Source organism: Mesocricetus auratus, unplaced genomic scaffold, assembly GCF_017639785.1.
Source record: "Mesocricetus auratus isolate SY011 unplaced genomic scaffold, BCM_Maur_2.0 Super-Scaffold_100006, whole genome shotgun sequence".
Lineage (NCBI taxonomy): Eukaryota > Metazoa > Chordata > Mammalia > Rodentia > Cricetidae > Mesocricetus > Mesocricetus auratus.
Genome location: NW_024429190.1, coordinates 65,698,257 through 65,718,992, shown reverse-complemented (window position 1 = coordinate 65,718,992; position 20,736 = coordinate 65,698,257). Strand labels below are relative to the sequence as shown.

General features: G+C 42.3%; 1 protein-coding gene across 8 annotated transcripts in view; it reads right to left on the bottom strand.

The window, feature by feature from the left end:
• Rufy3 (RUN and FYVE domain containing 3) overlaps positions 1–20,736 on the bottom strand; it is a 79,266-nt gene that overhangs the window by 48,059 nt on the left and 10,471 nt on the right. The window contains exon 1 of one of the 8 annotated variants that reach the window (XM_040747361.1): positions 14,781–14,859. The exons of 3 other annotated variants lie outside the window; for them this stretch is intronic. Coding sequence is in view for 4 of the 5 variants with exons in the window: in XM_040747359.1 (XP_040603293.1) it covers positions 11,306–11,483 (178 nt within the window). In the remaining variant the exon portion in view is untranslated. Of the gene's footprint in view, positions 1–11,305; positions 12,176–14,780; positions 14,860–20,736 lie in introns of those variants that run through there. 4 more of the 8 variants (XM_040747359.1, XM_040747360.1, XM_040747363.1 and 1 more) reach the window with 4 other exon arrangements.

Here is a 20,736-nt window from a genome sequence, read left to right as displayed (position 1 = left end):
TAGACAGGTATGGCTTAAGAATTTGCTATAGGCCAGGTGTGGTGGTACACTCCTTTAATACCAGCACTTAGGAGCCAGAGGTAGGCGGATTTCTGAGTTAGAAACCAGCCTGGTCTACAGATCTATGTCCCAACTACAAAGAGACTCAGTCTCAAAAAAAAAATTGCTGTAGATTCATAACTGTACCAGATGTTATCAAAGCATTAAAGCATAGCCAGGAAGCTTCTGAAACAATTTTGTTTCAACAGCTTAATTCCCAGAAGGAAATCTAGTGTTCTCATGGCCTATCTAGTACCATGACTGAGATCAAACATGTGACCACTACTCTTCCAAACACCTAGATTGCTTAAAAATCAGTTTTTATTTATAATTGCGTATGTGTGTATGACTTAAAGACATGCCTCACTACACAGTGAGTTCGAGATCAGCCTGGGCTACTTAAATCAATCAATCAATCAATCAATCAATCTATCTATCTACCTACCTACCTATCTATCTATCCATCCATCCTGTGATCCTCCTGCCTCAAGCTCCCTAGTGTTGGGATTACAAGGAATATACTACCATGCTCAGTTCAAAGTAAAGTTTTAAATGTTTAAAGCACCCTGATAATGCAGTTTTAAAGAGTCAAGCATTACTGGCTGTCTCAGATATTTTACTTCTAAAATGAAAACTGACAATATGTTCAAGGTGTACCAACAGACACCCAAACTGTGTCAGAAAACTGAGAACTCAATTGCCTGCAATGTAGCAATGACCAAAGGAACTATGCACATATACTCCACTAAAGATACTAAAAGAGTAATTGAGTTGTCAGTCATTTATCATTAGCCATCCTGGGGACAAAGCCCAGGGCCCCCTGCACACGCTAAGCAGGAGCTTTACATCTGGCTGTATCCCCACTTAAAATTTTATACTTTTAAATTCTGAGACAGGAACTCAGTAAATTGCCAAGGCTGGCCTCAAACCCACTGTAGCTTACATGGGCCCTGAACCTTTGGTTCTCCTGCTTCAGCCTTCTGAGCAGCTGGAATTACTAAGATACCACAGGGAAAACATACAGGTGATGCAGGCTATGTCCATACATGTGTAACACTGCAACTGTGTATATGAACATTGGGCATGCATGTTCAAAAAGAGTGTCTAGATAGAACTTTAAGTAAAATGTATTACCTTTTAGTTTAAATAAAGTTGCTTCAATGATAATATACATGGATAACAACACTAAGCATTTCATTTTTTAAAATTCCATTACTTGGAACATACTGACACAGAAACTTGTATTTTTGTGGTATTTAAGTATAGTGAAAAGTAAATAATTGCTTAGAACAGTTTCACTTATCTACATAAATGTTTCTAGCTCACAGAAACCTATTTGTTCTCTAGAACAGTAACCAACAAAACCTGGAGGCTGAGGAGATGGTTTATTGAGCAAAATACCTGGTGTGCAAGTGTGAGGATCTCAATGTAGCCCCAAAACCCATGGTCATCCATGTCTGTAACCCCAGTTCTGGGGTGGAGCCTGCTGGCCAGCCAGTCCAGCCAATCAGTGAATGCTTGGTTCAGTGAGAGAACTTGTCTCTCAGACAGTAAAGCGAAGAAAAGATAGTAGAAGACTCTTGAGGTCAACCTCTGGCTTCTTTATGTGTCCACACAAACCTACACATACTGTGTACATACACACACTCTACACACACACACACACACACACACACTCCACAAAACATACACACACCCCTACATATATTGTATACATACAGTCTACACACACACCTACAAATGCAGTATACAAACATACAGTCTACACACACACACATACTATATACAGGCATACACTTTACACACATATATACAAAACAACAGAAAATATAAAGGATTACACCCCTGAAACCTACTGAGACAGAAGAAAGCCAAACTCAACTTTAACTCTTGGCAGCAGAGAGATTCCCCAACACTTCCCAATACTCGTAGCATCTGGCAGAGGCTAAAGAAACCACAAGAGGAAAGTTCTCTGCTAGAAACACAGCTCAGTGATCCAGCGCCCGTTGATGCATACCAGGGACCCTTGGTTTTTCATTTCTCAGTACCTAAAAAACACAAAACAACTCCACCCCATCAAAAAGAAGAAATGAAACGAAACTGCAAAGCAGAGAGCACAGTGGACACTCGAAGCGTATGTTCTTTTCCCAGGCAGAGCCTGACATCCAGGCTCCGGACTCTGGCAATTTAGATAAAACTGAATTTCATTTTAGCACTATCACTGCTAGAAAAACTGAAAATGATTTCTACTTCAGAGATTAGAAGGAATTGTCATTTATTTGTGACGTTGAAGCTGACAATCCAAAGCGTTCTTCTGAACTCTTCCATGCATGACAAAGGCGCAGAGGGTGGGGGTGGGGTGAGTGAGCTGCATCAAGAGCCAGGAAGACCAGAGCTCAGATCCTAACATCCATGTAACAAGACTGGTGCCTCTCAAATGTCTCTAATTCCTTCTCTAAGGAAGCTGCTGTTCAGTCCTGTCTTCTGTGCATGCCCAGACACATTATATACACTCCACACATAACACACACACACACACACACACACACACACAAATATATAATATTTATATATTTTAAGGCACAGGAGAAGCAGGCATCGTGGTACACGAACACACCTACAATCCCTGGTGCTTGGTGGGTGGAGGCAGGACAAGATCAGCCTGGGGGCACATGGTCAGACACTGTCACAAAATAAAATCAACTAAACAAAAACAAGCAACCCAAACGGTCTACGTTTTTAAAGGCCTAAATTAAAGATTAACATAGATATTTACTGGAGAGTAAAACTGTAAGGCTCTGCAAAGAGCTACAGAGGCAGACGGCAGTGCAGGAGGACCCTGGGAGGAACAGGAAGCCACTCACAGAGGGCCCACACTGCTCTTCCCCCACAGCAGCGCTGTTAGAGGCCTCCAGCCCTCCTACAGCAACCCCAGACGGCCACTGTGGGACTGTAACATAAGTAAAACCTACTAATATGTGTCTCCCAGACTTAGCAATTTACAAAACCCAGAGGTTAGGAGGGTAAAGCTTACCTAGGAGGGTGGCCCGACACACCGCTTTCCCAGCAGAGCAACAAGAGGACACTGAACCTTGTCCAGGGTACTTTGCCCCGGCCTTGCAAGGAGTTTACAAAGACTGCCTTGTGCATACATAATCACGACTCTGGGAACCTGACAATATAAATCTAAGACTAACTGCCACTGGCAACAGATGTGCCAAAAGTCTCCCCAAGGGCTGATTGCAAAAGAGGGGTGTGTGTGTGTGTGTGTGTGTGTGTGTGTGTGTGTGTGTGTGTGTGTGTGTGTGTGTGTGTGTGTGTGTGTGTAGGATGCAGGGTGATGATCTCTAATGCTTTCCACCTTCTTCTTTTTTTTTCCTGAGACACTGACTCTTCTTGAGCCCAGAGCTCTGTTTCTCTAGAATGACTGACAGTGAGCTCAGGCATTCATCTTCCTGTCCTGGCTCTGCCAGCACTGGGGTTAGATGCCTACCATTGCACCAATGTGCCCAGACTGAACATGAGCTCCGGAAGCATGAACTCAGGTCCAGGCTCACAACCCTAGCACCTCATCCACTGAGGCATCTTCCAGCTCCTGGGGTTTATGCTCTGAACACCCAGGAAAGCAGTCACTCCCGTACAGAGGCCTCCTTCTACAATCCCAGCATTTGAGATGAAGAGGTGGCGGCAGCCGACCAAGACAGCAAACACTCCCACCTGCTACACAGCAACGTTGAGGCTGGCCTGAGCTACACGAGATGCCACCTCAAAAAAAAAAAAAAAAGACAGAAAGACAGAAAGAAAGAAAGACAGACAGAAAGAAAGAAAGAAAGAAAGAAAGCTAAGGGAATAAAGGAAATGCTGTGCTGGATGCATCTAGGTCTAGACCCCCAGGATCAGTGTGTCCTTACAGGATGGCAGTGACATGCTCATGGGCGTGGCCGCCAGCAAGCACACACTTTGACTTTTAACAGAAATGTGAAAAATAAATACTGCAAATTCAAGGATGGAGAGATGACTCAGTGGCTAAGAACACTGGGTACTTTTCTGGAGGACCCAGGTTTATTCCCAGCACCTACGTGGTGGCTCACAGCTATCTGTAATTCTAGGTCTAAAAGATTAGATGAGCTCTTCCTTCTGACACCCCATGTTGAGCACAGACATTCATTTGGGAAAAATACCTCCACACATGTAATAAGAATTAAAAAAATACATTGGCAAATGACTCCTAAGCGATGCTTCTGCTTTGGGCTACGGTCCCTGACCATGGACACATGAAACTCTTACAGGAAGTCCTGGGATACAGTGAGAGAATGGAAGGACGAGTGTCCAAGTTTCACAAGCATTTTGTTGGGGGTTCAAGTCATTTTCCCGGTTCAAGAGGGGTTTGGAGTTAAGAGCAGGTGTTGCTCTTGCAGAGGAACTGAGTTCTGTTCCCAGGCCCCATTACAAGGTGGCTGGAGAATGTCTGTCTCCAGCTATAGATGTGACATCCTCTTTTGAGCTCCAAAGGCAACTGCACTCACATAACACATATCCCATGCACGCACGTGTGTGTGTGTTTTTATTAAAAAGATGTTTTAAAAAACTGATTTCTGGGGGATGGCCCAGTGGTTAAGAGCACTGGTAGTTCTTCCAGAGGACCTGAGTTCAATTCCCAGCACCCACACATGACAGTTCACAACTGTAGGTAACTCCAATTCCAGGGGACCTGATATCTTCACACCAATACACATAAAGTTATTTTTTAAAAAGTGATTTCTGGATTAGAAGACTACACCCTTTGTTGACTACATTGAAGGTGTAAAGAGGTAGGGAGAATATAGAAATCATTTGCAATTAATTTCACTACCTAGAGATAATCGATTTTTATATTTTCTTTTGCACGCTTATGTGTATTTTTGTATTAAAAGCTGTGGTGATGGCACATAGTTGATAATGGCACATGGGTGTCTTTGACCCATAGGTGACTACAGTACATACGGGGCTATCTATAAAGCACACACATAAGCTCTTTCAAAGCCATACTCTTGGAGCCACAGGTGTGACACTACATCCAGTTTTCTTGTTACTTTTTGAAAATGCTTAAATAAAAAAAATTAGAACTTTCTTTTTTGCAAATACAAGAGTTTAAACCTGTAAGTTTCTCAAATGTTATTGTTTCCTATAAATTTTGAAATTTTGAGCCTTCCATTCAGCTTGAGATATTTTTACTTGTGACTTGATTTATGAATACTTACAAGTCTGTATTTTAGGTTTCAAATGTGTAATTCTTCATATTTATCTGGTGATTATAAATGTAAGCATTTTTATCAAAAAATAGACCATACTTTGCATTATTTTAAGATTTAATGTTCACTGATACTTTGTGATAAGTTAAAACAAAAGGACTCCAAAAGATACTCATGTTCCAGTCCCTGGAACTTACTACTGTTATTTTATTTGGAAGTAGTTTCTACAAATGTAATTAAATGAAGGACTCTGTGATTATCTTGACAAATGTGACCATATATGTCCTAGAAATGGAAGGCACAAGCGGGAAAGAGGCAGTGTGAACATAAGGGCAGAAATTCAAGTGAACCCAGAGATGCTGCAGCCACCAGGTATTGGAAGTAGCATGGAACAGGCTCTCGCAAGCCTCTTGCAAAGAGCAACTTTAGTCTCAGCTTAAAACAAAGGTTCTGACATCTAGCATCCATAACTGTGACAGAACAAACTTCTGTTGCTTTAGGGCGCCACCTCTGTGGTGGTTTGTTAGAGTACACACAAGAAATGAACATAACTTGTGTTAAGGCCTAGAATGGGGTCTACTCTCCAGAATGTTCCTTAAAGCTTTCCAAAGCATATGCATTCTGACACTAGGGAGGGGGAATGCTTTACATATAGTGGTCCCTCTTTCCCATGGAGAGCTGTTCCCATGTCCCAGGGGATGCTCAAATCTGCAATCAACACACTCTGAATATTATGTTTTCCTCTCTAAATACTCTGCACTTTTGTATGCACACACAACCGCAATAAGTTTAATTTATAAACTAAGTGCAGTAAGAGGAGAATTAGAATAATATACTAGAATATACGCTATGCTATAATGGGATAATCATGATGTATTATAAAAAAGTGTGAAGGTAGAAATTTTATTCTGAACCTTAGTCTACTAAATATTCTTCCACGACAGTATTTAGTGTTTGTTATGTAGATGGTCCACACATTTACACTGTTTTTCTCTTCGGCTATATTAAGTGTCTTTTGAGGTTCTGCTAACACAAGCAGAATACTGTAACATATGACTTTTTGGGGGGGGTGGAGGCTGGAAAGATGGCTAATCAGTTACAAGAACTTACTGCTCTTGCAGAGGACCCGTATCGGGTTCCCAGCAACCACATGGCCTCTTACAGCTGCCTGTAACTCAAGTTCCCAGAGATCTGACATTCTCTTTTGCCCTCCATGGGTTCCTACACACACATAGTGCAGTATGTCACTCGGGATCACACGCACACATAAATCCATAAATAAACTTAAAAATATTCTTTATCTGTATTGTTATTTTCTTAAGGCAGGTGTCTGCTATGGTTATTGGAACTATTTTCTCAAGGCCTTCAATTTACATTGATAAAGTAATCTCCCAAAGGGACGCTCCTGGGCTTGCAAGACGGCTCAGTAGGTAAAGGCATTTGCTTAGCAAGCCTGGAGGTGAATACCAGAACCCACAAAAGGTGGAAGGAGAAAACTGACTCCGCAGCTGTGCTGACACCCACACATACCCTCCATCGTGAAGGTGCACACACAATAATAACAAATAATTCAAATAATAACAAACGAAAAGGCTGTTCTAAACATGCTCCTGGCAGAGCCCGTTTTTCTTCCTACTTCCACCAGTATTGAATAAGATTATCCACAGGCAGTGACAACTTTACATTCAACCATATACCAGTAGGGTAGGTAAAGTGAACATGAATTACATAGTTCTTAAACACCAGAAACAAGCAGAGGAAAGGTATTTTAGCAATCTTTCTCATAAGATTAGTGGGGCTGAGGAGATGGTTAGAAGTGATTATAAGCACCAACTGCTCTTGCAGAGGATGGAGGTCTGGTTTCCAGCACCCTTATGTTCTGGAGGGCCTGATGCCTTCTTCTGACCGCCTTATGCTCCTGCTGTAAAATACACACTGGGATCTATACTTTTTTATTAAGATGTATGTAATTCCCTGGCTATGCTTGTATATAGGAAACATGAGTGGGTAGAAGTACTTAAGGTCAACAGGCACGTCTTGGCTTCAGCATGTCTAAAAGTCCCAAGATGACAGACCCTTCTTTCACCTAGAGATGATCAACCTAATTGTATATTCCCACTGGATACAAAAGCTTTATTCCAAACCTGAACCTGTAGTATCCTTGGGGAATGTCATCAGTGGTAAGTGCTGTGTGGGTTTGAATTCCACATTTCAGTTTTCAAGAAAACAGGACTGCCCTTTGACTAAACTTTGCCTCAAGGGATGCACAATACTAATAACAAGCTAGCTGACAAAAACACATGCTCCTGGTCTGAAACACACACTCCTATGCTCACTTATATTTCCGACAAGGCTCTCCTCTTCCTAGTACAGATGATGCACATCTGGCCAGCAAGACCAAGACGCCTGCTGGAGGGATCCCTGGTTCTGCTGTGTCAAACTCTACATGTTCTGTTATCACACTCAGTTCTGTACAGCAACCCTAAGACAAAGGAGAGAGCCTCATTTCTCAACATGTCCTAAAACATGTAATTCCTCCCAAGCCAGCTAGGGCTCCATAGTGAGGCCCTGCTCAAAATAAGTAAGTAAGTAAGTAAATGAATAAATAATTCCTTCATGGCATTTTTTCTTTTTGCTACCTGTATTTGAGAAGAGTGTTCAAACTTAGAGTTAAGCAAATGTTTTTGCTTGTTTGTTTGTTTAATAGTTGCCTGATCATCTATGCATCTCTTCTCAATGCTAGTTCCCTATCTCTGAGAGGGTTAATGGAGACCTGGATATTTCCTGATAACAAGTTTACTTTCCTATCATTTATCTATTCTTGAGGCAGGGAACTGGATGCAGTAAAAATTAATCTAGGTTTTATCATCTTGCCTCAGACTCCCAATTAGCTGACATTTTGGATGTGTGCTATCCCACCCCACCCCTAAACTTCTATGTATGTGCATGTCTCAAAAACAAAACAACGTAACAGCAAAAGAAACTCAATTTCACACAGATGAGATTGCTCTTCTAGTGTTGACAAAAGAAAACACAAGTCATATCCTAAATTGTTGAATTCAGCTCTTCAAGGGAACAGTATATTGTTTACATGACAGGACAATAACTAGCCAAGAGTCAACTAGAGCCATGTTTCTATAGGGTTGGCTGGAAGGTTAAACTGATGACATGATAATGCTTCCTTTGTTAGCCATGCTCTATTAGCACAGAGAGCAAACCATGTCTTAGTCTTGCATTCTTTACTGGTAGAAGGGACTCAGAACCTGAAGACAAAAGCTGGGCAGCTACCCCAGGCATTGTGACATTCTCATCTCCAGCCCCATAGGCCACTTGGTCATCAAGTAATGCCACTCCTCAGGTGGCAGTTCCCTCCTTCCCTCTGTGTTTACTCTTCACTACCTTAGACTGGAATTGTTCTCTCTCACCAGTTCAGTAGCCATGGCGAGGGTCCCTGGAGGGCGTTTATCTTTCTGACTCACTCACAACGTTGCTGCAAGAGTGCTCACTCTGTATTAAGAATCCTGGATCATGTTATCCCTAGGTATAAAGCCCCAGCAACTGAGTCAAGACCAGGCGCCCCATGCCAGAGTTCATCTCCCCAATCTCACACCCTACGGTGTCACACACAGCACTGCAGGCTCCTGACCACCTGTTCTTCCTTGGCAAGGACAGCTCAGAATGTACTGGGAAGCCCTGCCCACATCCATGTGGTGATCGTCTAGTTATGTCTCAAGGCTAGCTCAAGCCTTATGCTGAAGCTTCCTGGCCCTTCCCTCTCCTTTCTAGTAGACTCAATCCTTTGCTCTGACCAGGAGGCTAGCTTTTAGTTTTTAGGAGAGGGCACCTAAGAATGAGGGATCATTTCAAATGCCAACAAGCATGAAGACAGGAGTCAAAGTGTGTCTTCTCTAAGCACTGCGGAGTGCAGAGGGCCTTTCGACAAGGTGGCCTCATGGTGAAGCACAGGAACTGTTTCAGAAATAAGACTTGGAGTCCACGTCATCTCAAGGGAGGACAATTTTACCCATTTCCTTTTGTGAATTGGAAAGGTCTTTAAGATTTGCATGGTCAGACCTTTTCTTTATAAACCAACCAGGAGGCAGTCTAGGCATTTGGAGTTCCAGTTTGTCCGTTACTCATGTCATCACTGATCACACAGATAAAAATAATATTGCCAAGGATTTAGAAGCAAAGCAGGCATTTCTTGGATCCAAGTGGCTATTTAGACACAGTAGAGCAAGGAAACCAACCTCCCATGGAGTACTTCCTGGTTTTCTAGAACATTGTAACTCCTATGTTTCCTTGGCCTTATACTTTTAAAAAATTTCATGTGAAATAATTGTTTCTTTCACCTAATTTAAGGCAAAATGCCCCAATATGCTGTTAGGATCTTCCTAAGTTCCACATCCTGAGTAACTGACTAAGGGCCCGGCCTCCTAGATCAAAGGGTGTGTCACTGCCAGTCTGCCCCTCTCCTACCCTTTCCCTTACTACTCATGCTCCTGTCGCAGCAACACACTTCTCAAAGAAGAACTCAACCAGAACTATTACCAGTGTTTAAATGAACCAAACAGCAAACTTGCACTCACCACAGAACTCTCACACAAGGCAAACATATGCCCAAAAGTATCCTTAGGAAACCGAGAAGCTAGACTTTATAACTAGGGAAATATTTCATAGAATGACTTTCAAAATGAATGGGGATTCTCTTTCAAACAAAATATGTCAAAAGCACTCGCTAAAAGACTTCTTGGTAGCGTTTTTTCAAACTGTAATTGTGGCCCCTGAAGACTGCCGAAGCTGTGGAGGTTTTGTAAACAGTACTGGCATTGTACACAGTCTCAGCTGATGGCCTCTAACCCTTGTGCACATTCTGAAACATAGCTGAAGGAAGCTGTTCAACTGACAGAATCAATGTAACAGATGCCAAGCAGCTTTAAAACTACTAAAACATTGTTAGGAAGACATGCACAAAAGGACTGCTTTTGTTTTGTGATCCTAACTCTAAAACGTTCTCCAGGCTAGATCTGACTGGGAAGAAGAAATCCTTATCAGACACGGCTGAGTCGATCTGAGTCATGACATGACTGTAACACACGGTCAAGGGCATGGAATCACTTTTCCTAACTCCAGCCTGCTACGGGGCAATTCACCTGTCCTGCAGATATGCCTAAGTACCAGGCAGATGTTCATTAAGGATTTCTTGTTGCATGCTAACGTTTTTTAATCTTTGTTTTCTGAAGGAGAAAAAGCATAGCTGAGAAGCTATTATATTTGCAGCTCGGCATCAGGGGAATTGAGGAATATAAGCTAAAAATATCTTACAATTTGCTCTTAGAAAAAGTCAAGGATTAGTTGCAACTGTAAGCATAAGTATGCATGCCTATATACATACACAAATATATATATTTATATATATATAGTAAACCTGTACAAACACAATGGTTCGTAGATTGCATGCACGGGAATGATTATACTAATAACAGCCTCTTCAAGATATGCTTTTGTTAAGCGTCCATATTCCTTAAGCACTGAATTTCAATTTGCTTTCCCACCTAATACTATCTAAAAAGAGTAACTTTCTCTGATATCTTCTGGGTGCCATTGGCTGTTTCACAATATCCAGTTGACGGGACACTCCTCTAGCTTTTCCCCTGGATTTCTTACATCCTGTAAGTACAATTTTGTTTTCTTAATTTACTGTCAGGAATCACTAATTTCAATAATATTTTAAAGTAGGACCAACACAATCGATAGCTCCTTCCCTATCTGTTAGCCACTGATGTTTAAATGACCTCAACTGTTCCCTTTGAAGGGCTTTCAGACAAAGAACTGTAACAGAACTCAAGCTTAAAAGGAGACCTCAGGGGGTAGGGAAAAATCCTTTCACCAGAGGGGCGGAGGTGCAGGGAAGCAAAGCCCTAGACAATAATAAAAGCCAAGAGGGGCTTCTCATCTCCTCTGACCCCTCCCAGCCCCTGTGACAATGAGGATGCTGCTGAGGCCAGGGGCTAGCAGCTGGAGGCTGACAATACCTTCATGGGTAGGCTCTGGGTCAGGTGTCAGGGAGATGTCATCCAGCTCTCGAAGGCAGAGCCATTCTCCATCCATAGACACTCGGAATTTGCAAAGGTAGATGGTCTCCATGGCAGCCTGTGTTATCTTGTCAGTGGTGGGGGTTGGCATATCAGTCGGAGGCGTCAGGGCAGACATGATGACTCAGCTGGGACCACAACACACACACACACACACACACACACACACACACACACACACACACACACACACACACAAATAAATAAGACCTCTGTATCCCTCAAAAAAATCCCAAATCTCAAGCTCTTAAACAAAGCTTTTAGAAAATGGGATAGGAGAGGTTAAAAAAAGGAAAGAGAAGAAAAATACCTTGTGGAACAAACTGCTCAAAATAAACAATCAACTCTACACTATTTTCTTACTGGCAATTGCTATCAGCAAAATTAGATGGTGTCTGTCTTCTCCCAGCCTCCTCTCCTTTTATCTTCCTTTTCCTTTATTCCAGCCGGGCTATCTATAGGCTTAAATCCTACACACCCAATACTGTCTTATAAGGCTGGCTTTCAAAAAATGGTCTTAGCATGCATAAGTAAAAAAAAAATCCTACTTCTTTGTGCAGAAAAAACACAAAATAAAAAATAAAAAAAATCAACCTATATTTTTAATTTATCTAAAAAATTTTTGAGCAGCAGAAATCACTACAGGACCTGTTCAGACGAGCCGGGATGCGGAGTTCTAACTGGATTGGCTGTGCGCAGTAAGCAGGGTGTTGACCAAAATGGCTGACTAATGAACTGAACTGAAAATTCAGGCTCATGTGACCAGCTGCTCCGAGCACCGGGCGGGCCAGCAATTCCCAGGATGCTGTATAGATGCTGCTGATGCAGGAAGAGCGATTAGGCTGCTTCTCTCATCCTGCACAGCCCACTTCCAGACTGTGCTAGTCAAACTATGATCAGACCTAACACAATGCACAGAACCTCATCAATTTTCTATACTCTTGGATAGAAGGGCAAAAGAACAGGGCAAAATTAGGTAATGCCTTTGATAAAAAGCAATTAGAATAATTTGCTATATACACAATTCACTTCTACCCTTGTAGTTCAGTTACCGAAATTCTTTACTACATAAAAGGTGACTTTTTTTCTCCCCTTCAAGACAGGGTTTCTCTGTGTAGCCCCAGCTGTCCTGGAACTCAGTAGACCAGGTTGGCCCTAAACTCACAGAGATCCGCCCGCATCAGTCTCCTGAGTGCTGGGGTTAAAGGTGTGTGCCACTACCACCCAGCAAAAGATGATATTTTAAGAAAGTTAAAGCAAGCCTTTTTTAGTATCTTATTCTTAGGCATTTATAATTTGGGTTTTCTAAAATACAAAGGACTAACTTTTCAAGACAGGATTTCTCTGTGTAGTTTTGGAGCCTGTCCTGGAACTTGCTCTGTAGACCAGGCAGGTCTCAAACTCACAGAGATCCACCTGCCTCTGCCTCCCTAGTGCTGGAACTAAAGGAGTGCACCACCACCACCTGGCCAAAAACAAAAATCTTAAAGCTAAAAAAATAAAATCCTTCCTGATCAATGGCAACTCTTTTTCCTTTTGATATTACTATATTAACCAAGTCAATGCTTATAAACATGAAGTGTATTTCTAAAGAGAAATAAAAACCATGTTATATTTTTTAAAAATCTTCCGGTCCAGGAATGTATTGGACACATCATTAAGGTCTTAAATCAGCCAACACTTGTGCACATGTGTGCAATGACAACAATCCAATTTGTGTTAATATTCATGCCCTGAGCACACAAGGCCAGGAAGTAGGTTTCTGAGCTACCTAAATGACAAGAACACTACTTTAAAAACATTTTAGTGAGCTGGGCGGTGGTGGCGCACGCCTTTAATCCCAGCACTCGTGAGGCAGAGGCAGTCGGATCTCTGTGAGTTTGAGGCCGGGCTGGACCGACAGCTCCAAAACAATACAGAGAAACCCTGTCTCGTAAAAACCAAATAAATAAATAAAATTTAGTGATCAAAAGAATACCCTCCCCTCTTCTATTTAAGGGTTTCAGCTTAAAGGAGAAATATATCTCTTCAAGAAATCTAACCCAGGACTGGATGCTCTTAAGAAGACACAGGTTCAATTCCCACAGTAACTCACAACTGTCTATAATTCCAAGATCTGACACCCTCACACAGGCATACATGCAGACAAAGCACCAACGTACATAAGATAAATTATAAACGTGAATAAATAAATGATTTAAAAGAAAAGAAAGGATCTCTAACCCAGATACCCAGGGCGGTGCAGAGGCAGCAGTCCCTGTCTCACAAAGCAATCTAATCCAGCCAGGCATGGTAAGCAGCACATGACTGTAATTCTAGCACTAATATAATAAATTTAAGGGCGTCTTCAGCTGCGTAGCAAGTTTGACACCACCAGCCCAGCCTAGGTTACATGAGACTCTACCTCAAAAAAGGGATGGATGGGTAAGGGGAGAGTGGGAGAGAAAAAGCTCCAGGTCAATGACACTGTTGAGAACACAGAACAACAAGTACATGAATTCAGATGCTCTGTCTAAGGCCCAATACAGACTCTCCCACTATCTGCAGGGAACACATTCCATGTTTCCAGTAGATGCCTGAAACCAACGAGAGTTGTTTTCTTATATTGTACATATATATGATAGCTTAATCTATAAATTAGGTAGAGCAAGAGATCATGTGCTGGGCACACAGGCCTTTAATCCTAGCACTCAGGAGGCAGACAGGTGAATCCCTACGTTCAAGGCCAGCCTCATTTATAGAGCAAATTCCAGGACAGGGTGGGGGTGAGGGGGGAAGTGCTACACAGAGAAACCCAGTCTTGAAAAACAAAACAAAAAACCAAAGAGATCAATAACTATTATAAAATAGAATCATTAAATATAATAAAGGTTAAATGTTGAAAAATAACTTTTTCCCCTCTTTTTTCTTTGAGACAGGAAAGTAGCACAACCTGGCCTTGAACTCGATATACAGCCGAGGATGACCTTAGCTGATCCTCTTGTCCATACTTCCCAAGTGCTAAAACTATAGGTTTCACCGCTACACCTGGTTTATATTGTTCTGGAGATAAGTCCAGACCCCTGTGCAGTGCCAGGAAAGCATTCCAGGAACTGAACTACATTCCCAGTCCCTCAAAACACCTTGCTGTGCTGTGGAGATGAGTCAGTCAGGAAAGGGCTTGTCTTTTGAGGACAAGGACCTGAACTCAGTCCTGTCCCCCGAGCCCCCATACATGAAAAGCAGCTGGGCCTGGTGGTTCAGCTCCAGGGAGAGAGAGAGACAGGTGCATTCTTGGGGCTTGCTGGTCAGTCCGTCTAGCATAATTGGTTAACTCTAGGCCAATGAGAGACTGTTTCAAAAACCAAGGTGGAATGTTCCTGTGGAACATCTTCCTGTGGGCTCGACACACTCAAGTGTGTGCGCATATACACACCTTATTTCCCTGAACTCACATGTCTTCTTGCAATGATAGGAGATGGTTAACAGTGCCTGCTGAGGTGGGTTATGGAGGCATTATGACATAGTATTAGATGACAGCATAATGAGAACTTAGCACAGGGTAGCTGACTTGATAACGGGAAGGTAGCAGCTACAATGTTGATACACTAGACAAAGAAATCCATGTCTTGAGTTCAGGGGCAGAAAGATTTAAGATCTCATAACACTATTTAGAATGGTGTGCAATTTAAAAGTAATGAATTGCTTAGTTCTGGAATTTTCACCTTAGTGTTTTCAGACTACAGTTGAGCTGCAGAAAGTGAACCCCAAAAGAGAAATCGTGGCTAAGGGACAAACACTGAATTAGTTCGGACTGGTCATAAACTATGACACGCTATCCTTCCACCAACCGGGCAGTCTTTATTAATCACCAAAGGGATTGGGACTGAAGATGTCACACATGCACTGCAAGACGCTTAGGCTATCCAGCAAGAAGTTTGGTTAAGATCCTTGACCCCTCCCAATCCCATTCCACTCAGTCAGAGGACACAGAGAGGGAGCCCAATGCAACTACAGCCTTTGGCTAGGAGAGAAAAACCCAGTGCCTGTGAGTTTGCCTGTGGTAGGACTGGAGTGATTTAAAAAACAAGAACTGGGTAAGAGCACCCTTACCTTTAGCATGAGTTACACCTGCCCATCAGATAAAGGCCAATGCGTCATCATCACAATTGCTCATTGTTCATAAATAATGAAATTATTATAAAACACAACTTACAGACGTTAACAAAAATACGTCAAAATGTTTCAAAGTGCTTTTTTTTTTTTTTTTTTGGTTTTTCGAGACAGGGTTTCTCTGTGGCTTTGGAGGCTGTTCTGGAACTCGCTCTGTAGACCAGGCTGGTCTCGAACTCACAGAGATCCGCCTGCCTCTGCCTCCCGAGTGCTGGAATTAAAGGCGTGCGCCACCAATGCCCGGCCAAAGTGCTATTTTATATATGGTCTTTACTACTGTATAAATACATTAGCTTCACATAAAAAGAACACGTTAAGCTGTCAGTAAGACATACGATCTTGACGTTTGAATGGTTTAGCAATGGTAGAGTGATTGCCCTAGCATGCAAGGTACTAAGTGCAGTCCCAGCATCACGGGAAATAAAAATGACCCGTTCTCATGCATACACTAATTATAAGCTACACTGAACTATGTTTCTCATGTGAACCTATTTTCCAAAAAGGGCATGTACTTGTACGGTGGCTGTGAGGAGAGCAAAGGGGGTGGATCCCACAACACTATGAACTCTGTTGTACCTGTTTATATGGCTTGGGTTTTCCACACTGAAAGACTCAAAGCACACAAGACACACATCTCAGATGCAATTTACATTTCTCATAGTCTGGGGCTCACACTCAGATGTGGCTACGACAAGACAAAGACAGACTTGTTAGGTCCAAGGCCCTTGTCGTGCAGTATGTGGAAAAATTACTCAATGTAATGATTTCCTTCACTGAATTTTTGTTTTTCTGTTAGGTGCTTACCAAATGCCACATGGAACTGTCCTAAGCAGGCTGCAACGCAGACACTGGCATCTCCTCCTACACACAAGGAACTGGCCCAGGATTGTGCCATGACCAGGTGGCCGATCTGCTGCTATCTGCTACTCCAGGCAGCTCTGTCTAGGCGACCCCTCCCCCGACACACACACTTCTGCAACTTCAGGCAGGGCCCTTCTAAGATGCTAAACAGGAGTTTCCAGTCCCTTATCTGAAGAGGACTTTGAAAAAAATCAGCCTTTTCAGTTTATAGCCTAAAGTCTCACAAAGCATTTCTTCTGCATGGCCACTCCTCCCCTAGACTTACACACTTAGCTCAGAAACACTTCACGAAGAGTGTGTTTTTGAGAAAGAGAAGCCTGGGTACATTTTTTCCTGTTATGTGGTGGCAAGGGCTAAACCCAAATCCCCCCACCCCACTCCCCAGGCACCATGATGGATGCATCATTCGGTTCCCTGGCTGTCACTCTGGGGTGAGCTGGAAGCCATCTCACTGTGTTGTGTACTCTTTACTCAGGTAGACCTCTAGTAAAAACATATGATGCTGCCAGGAATGTGGCACATGCCAAGTAGATCTCTGTGAGTTTGAAGCCAGCCTGGTCTACAAAGTGAGTTCCAGGACAGCAAGGGCTACACAGAAAAATACTTAAAAAGGTTAAAAAAAATGATGATGAACATATAACATATGAAACATTCAGATCCAGGAAAAGGGTAATTAAAGGGAAAAATCATCTTCTAAAATGACCCACTGCAGACTTTTGAGGAACCACATCACTGTACAATTTTAATTCTGCAATGATTTAACTAGTATCCATGAAACCATTGCTCAAGTGGAGAAATGGGCCAGCAACTTAAAAGGATTTATGCACTCTCTCTTCTGAATTGCCTTGGCTTTTTTAAAATAACTGCAACAGTAGCAGCTCTCAGCCTTCGCTTTCCAAATGGTTATCTTTGCTTTATGTGTGTAAGTGTTTTGGTTGCATTCATTTGTGTTGTGCGCACATTAGTTTCTGGTTTATGAGGAGGCCAGACAAGAACATCAGATACCAGGAACTGGAGTTACAGATGGTTGTAAGCTGTCATGTAGGTGCTGGGGACCAAAACCAAGATCTCTGTGAGAACAACAGTGCTATTATCAGCTGAGCCGTTATCTCCAGTTCTTACTTTCCATCTAAGGTATCCTAGTCTGAATTTTGTGTAATATTATATTAGAGGCAGCTATGGTGGTACATATCTATAGTTCCAAGCAGGAAGACCAAAATTTACATAGTGAATTAAGAGGCCAGTCTGAGTTATATGAGACCTTATATTTATTTTTAAAGAAAGAAATTACTTTAAAAACAGGATCACAAATATGTGAATAAACAACGTATTTACTTTGGTTCTAATAGTTTCATGATAATATAGTTTCTAAGTCTTTAGCTCAATATTGCATTTTTACTGTGTGTACGTGTGTACATTTGTGTGTGTGTGCACGAGTGTAAATGATCTCAGTGTGTGTGGTACGCCCACTCATTTGGACAGGTCTCTTACTGGCCTGGAGCATAACAGTTAAGTTAGGCAGTGGCCAGCAGTCCCAGGATTCCCCTTCACTCCCTGCAGGTCCAGCTATTTTATACAGGTCCTGAGGATTGATAGATACCTGTAATGTACGTATTTTACTGATTTATCTCCACAGGTCAACATGACTGTGTGTGTGTATATAGAGGCCCAAGGTCAACTGCAGGTGTTATTCCAAAGGTGCTATACATATTGTTTGAAACAGGGTCTCTCTTTTGTCCTGAAGCTCACCAAACAGGCTGGGCTGGCTAGACAGATGCCCTAGAGATCCATCTGTCTCTTCCTACAGTGTTTACAGGACGTGTTACCACACCCAGCTGTTTTACCTGTATTCTGCGCATCAAAATTGGCTCTTCATGCTTGAGCAGCAAACGCTTCACCACTTGAACTATATCCCCAGGCTCCCCATCTCTCCAAATTTTAGAGACGGGGTCTCGAGCATTTCAAGGTGGCCTTAAACTCACTATGTAGTTGAGAATGATCCTGAACTTCTTATCCTCTGGCCACCACCTGCAGAGTTCTGAGATTCTGGGCAAACAAGACCATGGCTGATTTATCAGTTGCCCAGGATTGAACATAGAATTGTACATTCCTCCTTAAGCTAGCTGTCTCCTATTTTTCTTTAGTTCCTAATCTGTACATCATGGCTTCTTAAAAGTTGTCAATTTAGGCCGGCTGATGGTGGCTTACACCTTTAATCCCAGCACTCGGGAGGCAGAAGCAGGCAGATCTCTGTGAGTTTGAGGCCAGCCTGATCTATAGACTGAGTTCTAGAACAGGCTCCAAAGCTACACAGAGAAACCCTGTCTCAAAAAACCAAAATAAATAAATAAAATTTAAAAATATCAATTTGTACAACTAAATCAATTTGTAGATGCTTATAAAATTCTGTTTCCTAATGTTTCTTTCTGGGTTTATGGTTTCACAACACAAGAGAAATATTTTCCTATTTCACTATTGACTGTTGGCATGATGTGGTTATTATAAGCAGTAGACCACATCCAGAAACAGGACAACTTTAACTAGTTATCATCATGTTAACACTGGTTATTTCACATGGTCCATTCCTTCCTCCCAATATCTTTTTTCCCATGGCCAAAATCTACCAGGTTTACCCTGAATTGTCAGATTTCTTTATTCTGAGGTTGATATACTTTGTAGGCTCATTGTCAGTCCGTAGATATTAACCAAAGATGACAATAAGCAATTATAAAATGATTATGCCCAGGAAGCTGAGTTATTATTTTGTCAGAAGCAAATACCAGCAGAGGACTGCAATGTCTCATCTTGATTTAATAAAATTACCCTGCATAAGACCAGAAATAACTTCCACCTTGGGATGTAGAGCTGACTTCACGGTGCAGTGGTAGTAAGCAACGAGTTCCACATGCAGAGCTACCCACAGCTACGACTAAACGTCTTTGGGAAATTTATCCTCCCCTCGTCTCAATTTGCTCAGCTGTAAAATGAACCAAATTACCAGCTTTGCAAAGAACACAGTCCCATGAGAAGAAATTTGCCTGTTTTGCATATTATTTATAGATGTTGCTCAAAATAGTGCCTACTAAATACCAGTCTCAGTAGATGCTTACTGGTACAGAAATGTAATGTTAAAACACTCTCTGTACATAAAATGGTGTTTTCCCACTTTTTAAAAAAACTTTAACCTAGCCGGGCATTGGTGGCGCATGCCTTTAATCCCAGCACTCGGGAGGCAGAGGCAGGAGGATCTCTGTGAGTTCGAGGCCAGCCTGGTCTACAAAGTGAGTTCCAGGACAGCCTCCAAAGCCACAGAGAAACCCTGTCTTGAAAAACCAAAAAAAAAAAAACAAAAAAAACAAAAAAACTTTAACCTTCCGTTTTTTTCCAGTTCTACAAAAGTCAAACTAAATGTATGCTCTACAAAACAAGATTATCCCTTCCTCCCTTCTTTTTGGATAGGGGTATTGCTATGGAGCCCAGGGTGGCCTCCTCCTACGATTCTCCCACCACAGGCTCCCAAAGTACCTTTTCCAGTGTATACAAGATTCGGGCACTGAATGTGTCCAGGGCAAGTATGGTGTGTTAACTATTGAAAATGCTGAAGAAATAACAAGGACTACACAAGCAACAACCACAAATGTTCAAGAAGCTCCAAAGTCTCTGTCACATGTGGACTAGTCAATATGTATATCGAAGATTCTATCTAATTTATGACTTGTGGATTTCATTCGCTCGTTTGTTCATTCATTCACAGCAGATACGGTTTTAGTGAGAAAAGAACAAACTCTCGAGGGCTGTTGCCTGAAGAGTCAGGCCTAATCTAGGCCATGATTCCAGATGAAGGGAAGAAGAGTTTCTTGGCACCTCTAGAAGCAGAAATTCCCCAGGAAGTCCTCTGTCTACCACAAAGGAACTGAGCAACCTTGACCAACTAACTCATCTGGTGTTCACCTCACTTCCCCTCTCTCTCGAGACAGGCTCTCACTGCGCAGCCGGGGCTAGCCTGGAATCCCCTACACAGACCAGGTTGGCCTCGAATCCAGAGATCCGCCTGCCTCTGCCTTTGTCCATTTCTTCACCGACAAATGGGAAGCAATGTTAGCTGCTTCAGAATGCTAGCATGGCACTTGGCAGGGAGCAATAAGCAGCATCAGCCACCGTCGTACAGCAGTGCACCTGCTTTTGAGAGTGCTCGAAACGCAAAATGATTCTCTTCACGTGAATGTGTAAGGACAGATGCTCGTGAGAGTGACTTGGAAGAAAGCTAAAAGGAGTTTCGAGGAAATGGCCTACTGTCATGATTTTCAAGTTGTGAGGAAGGAAGTGCGCCGGGTCAGAACTCTGCCAAGTATTAACGT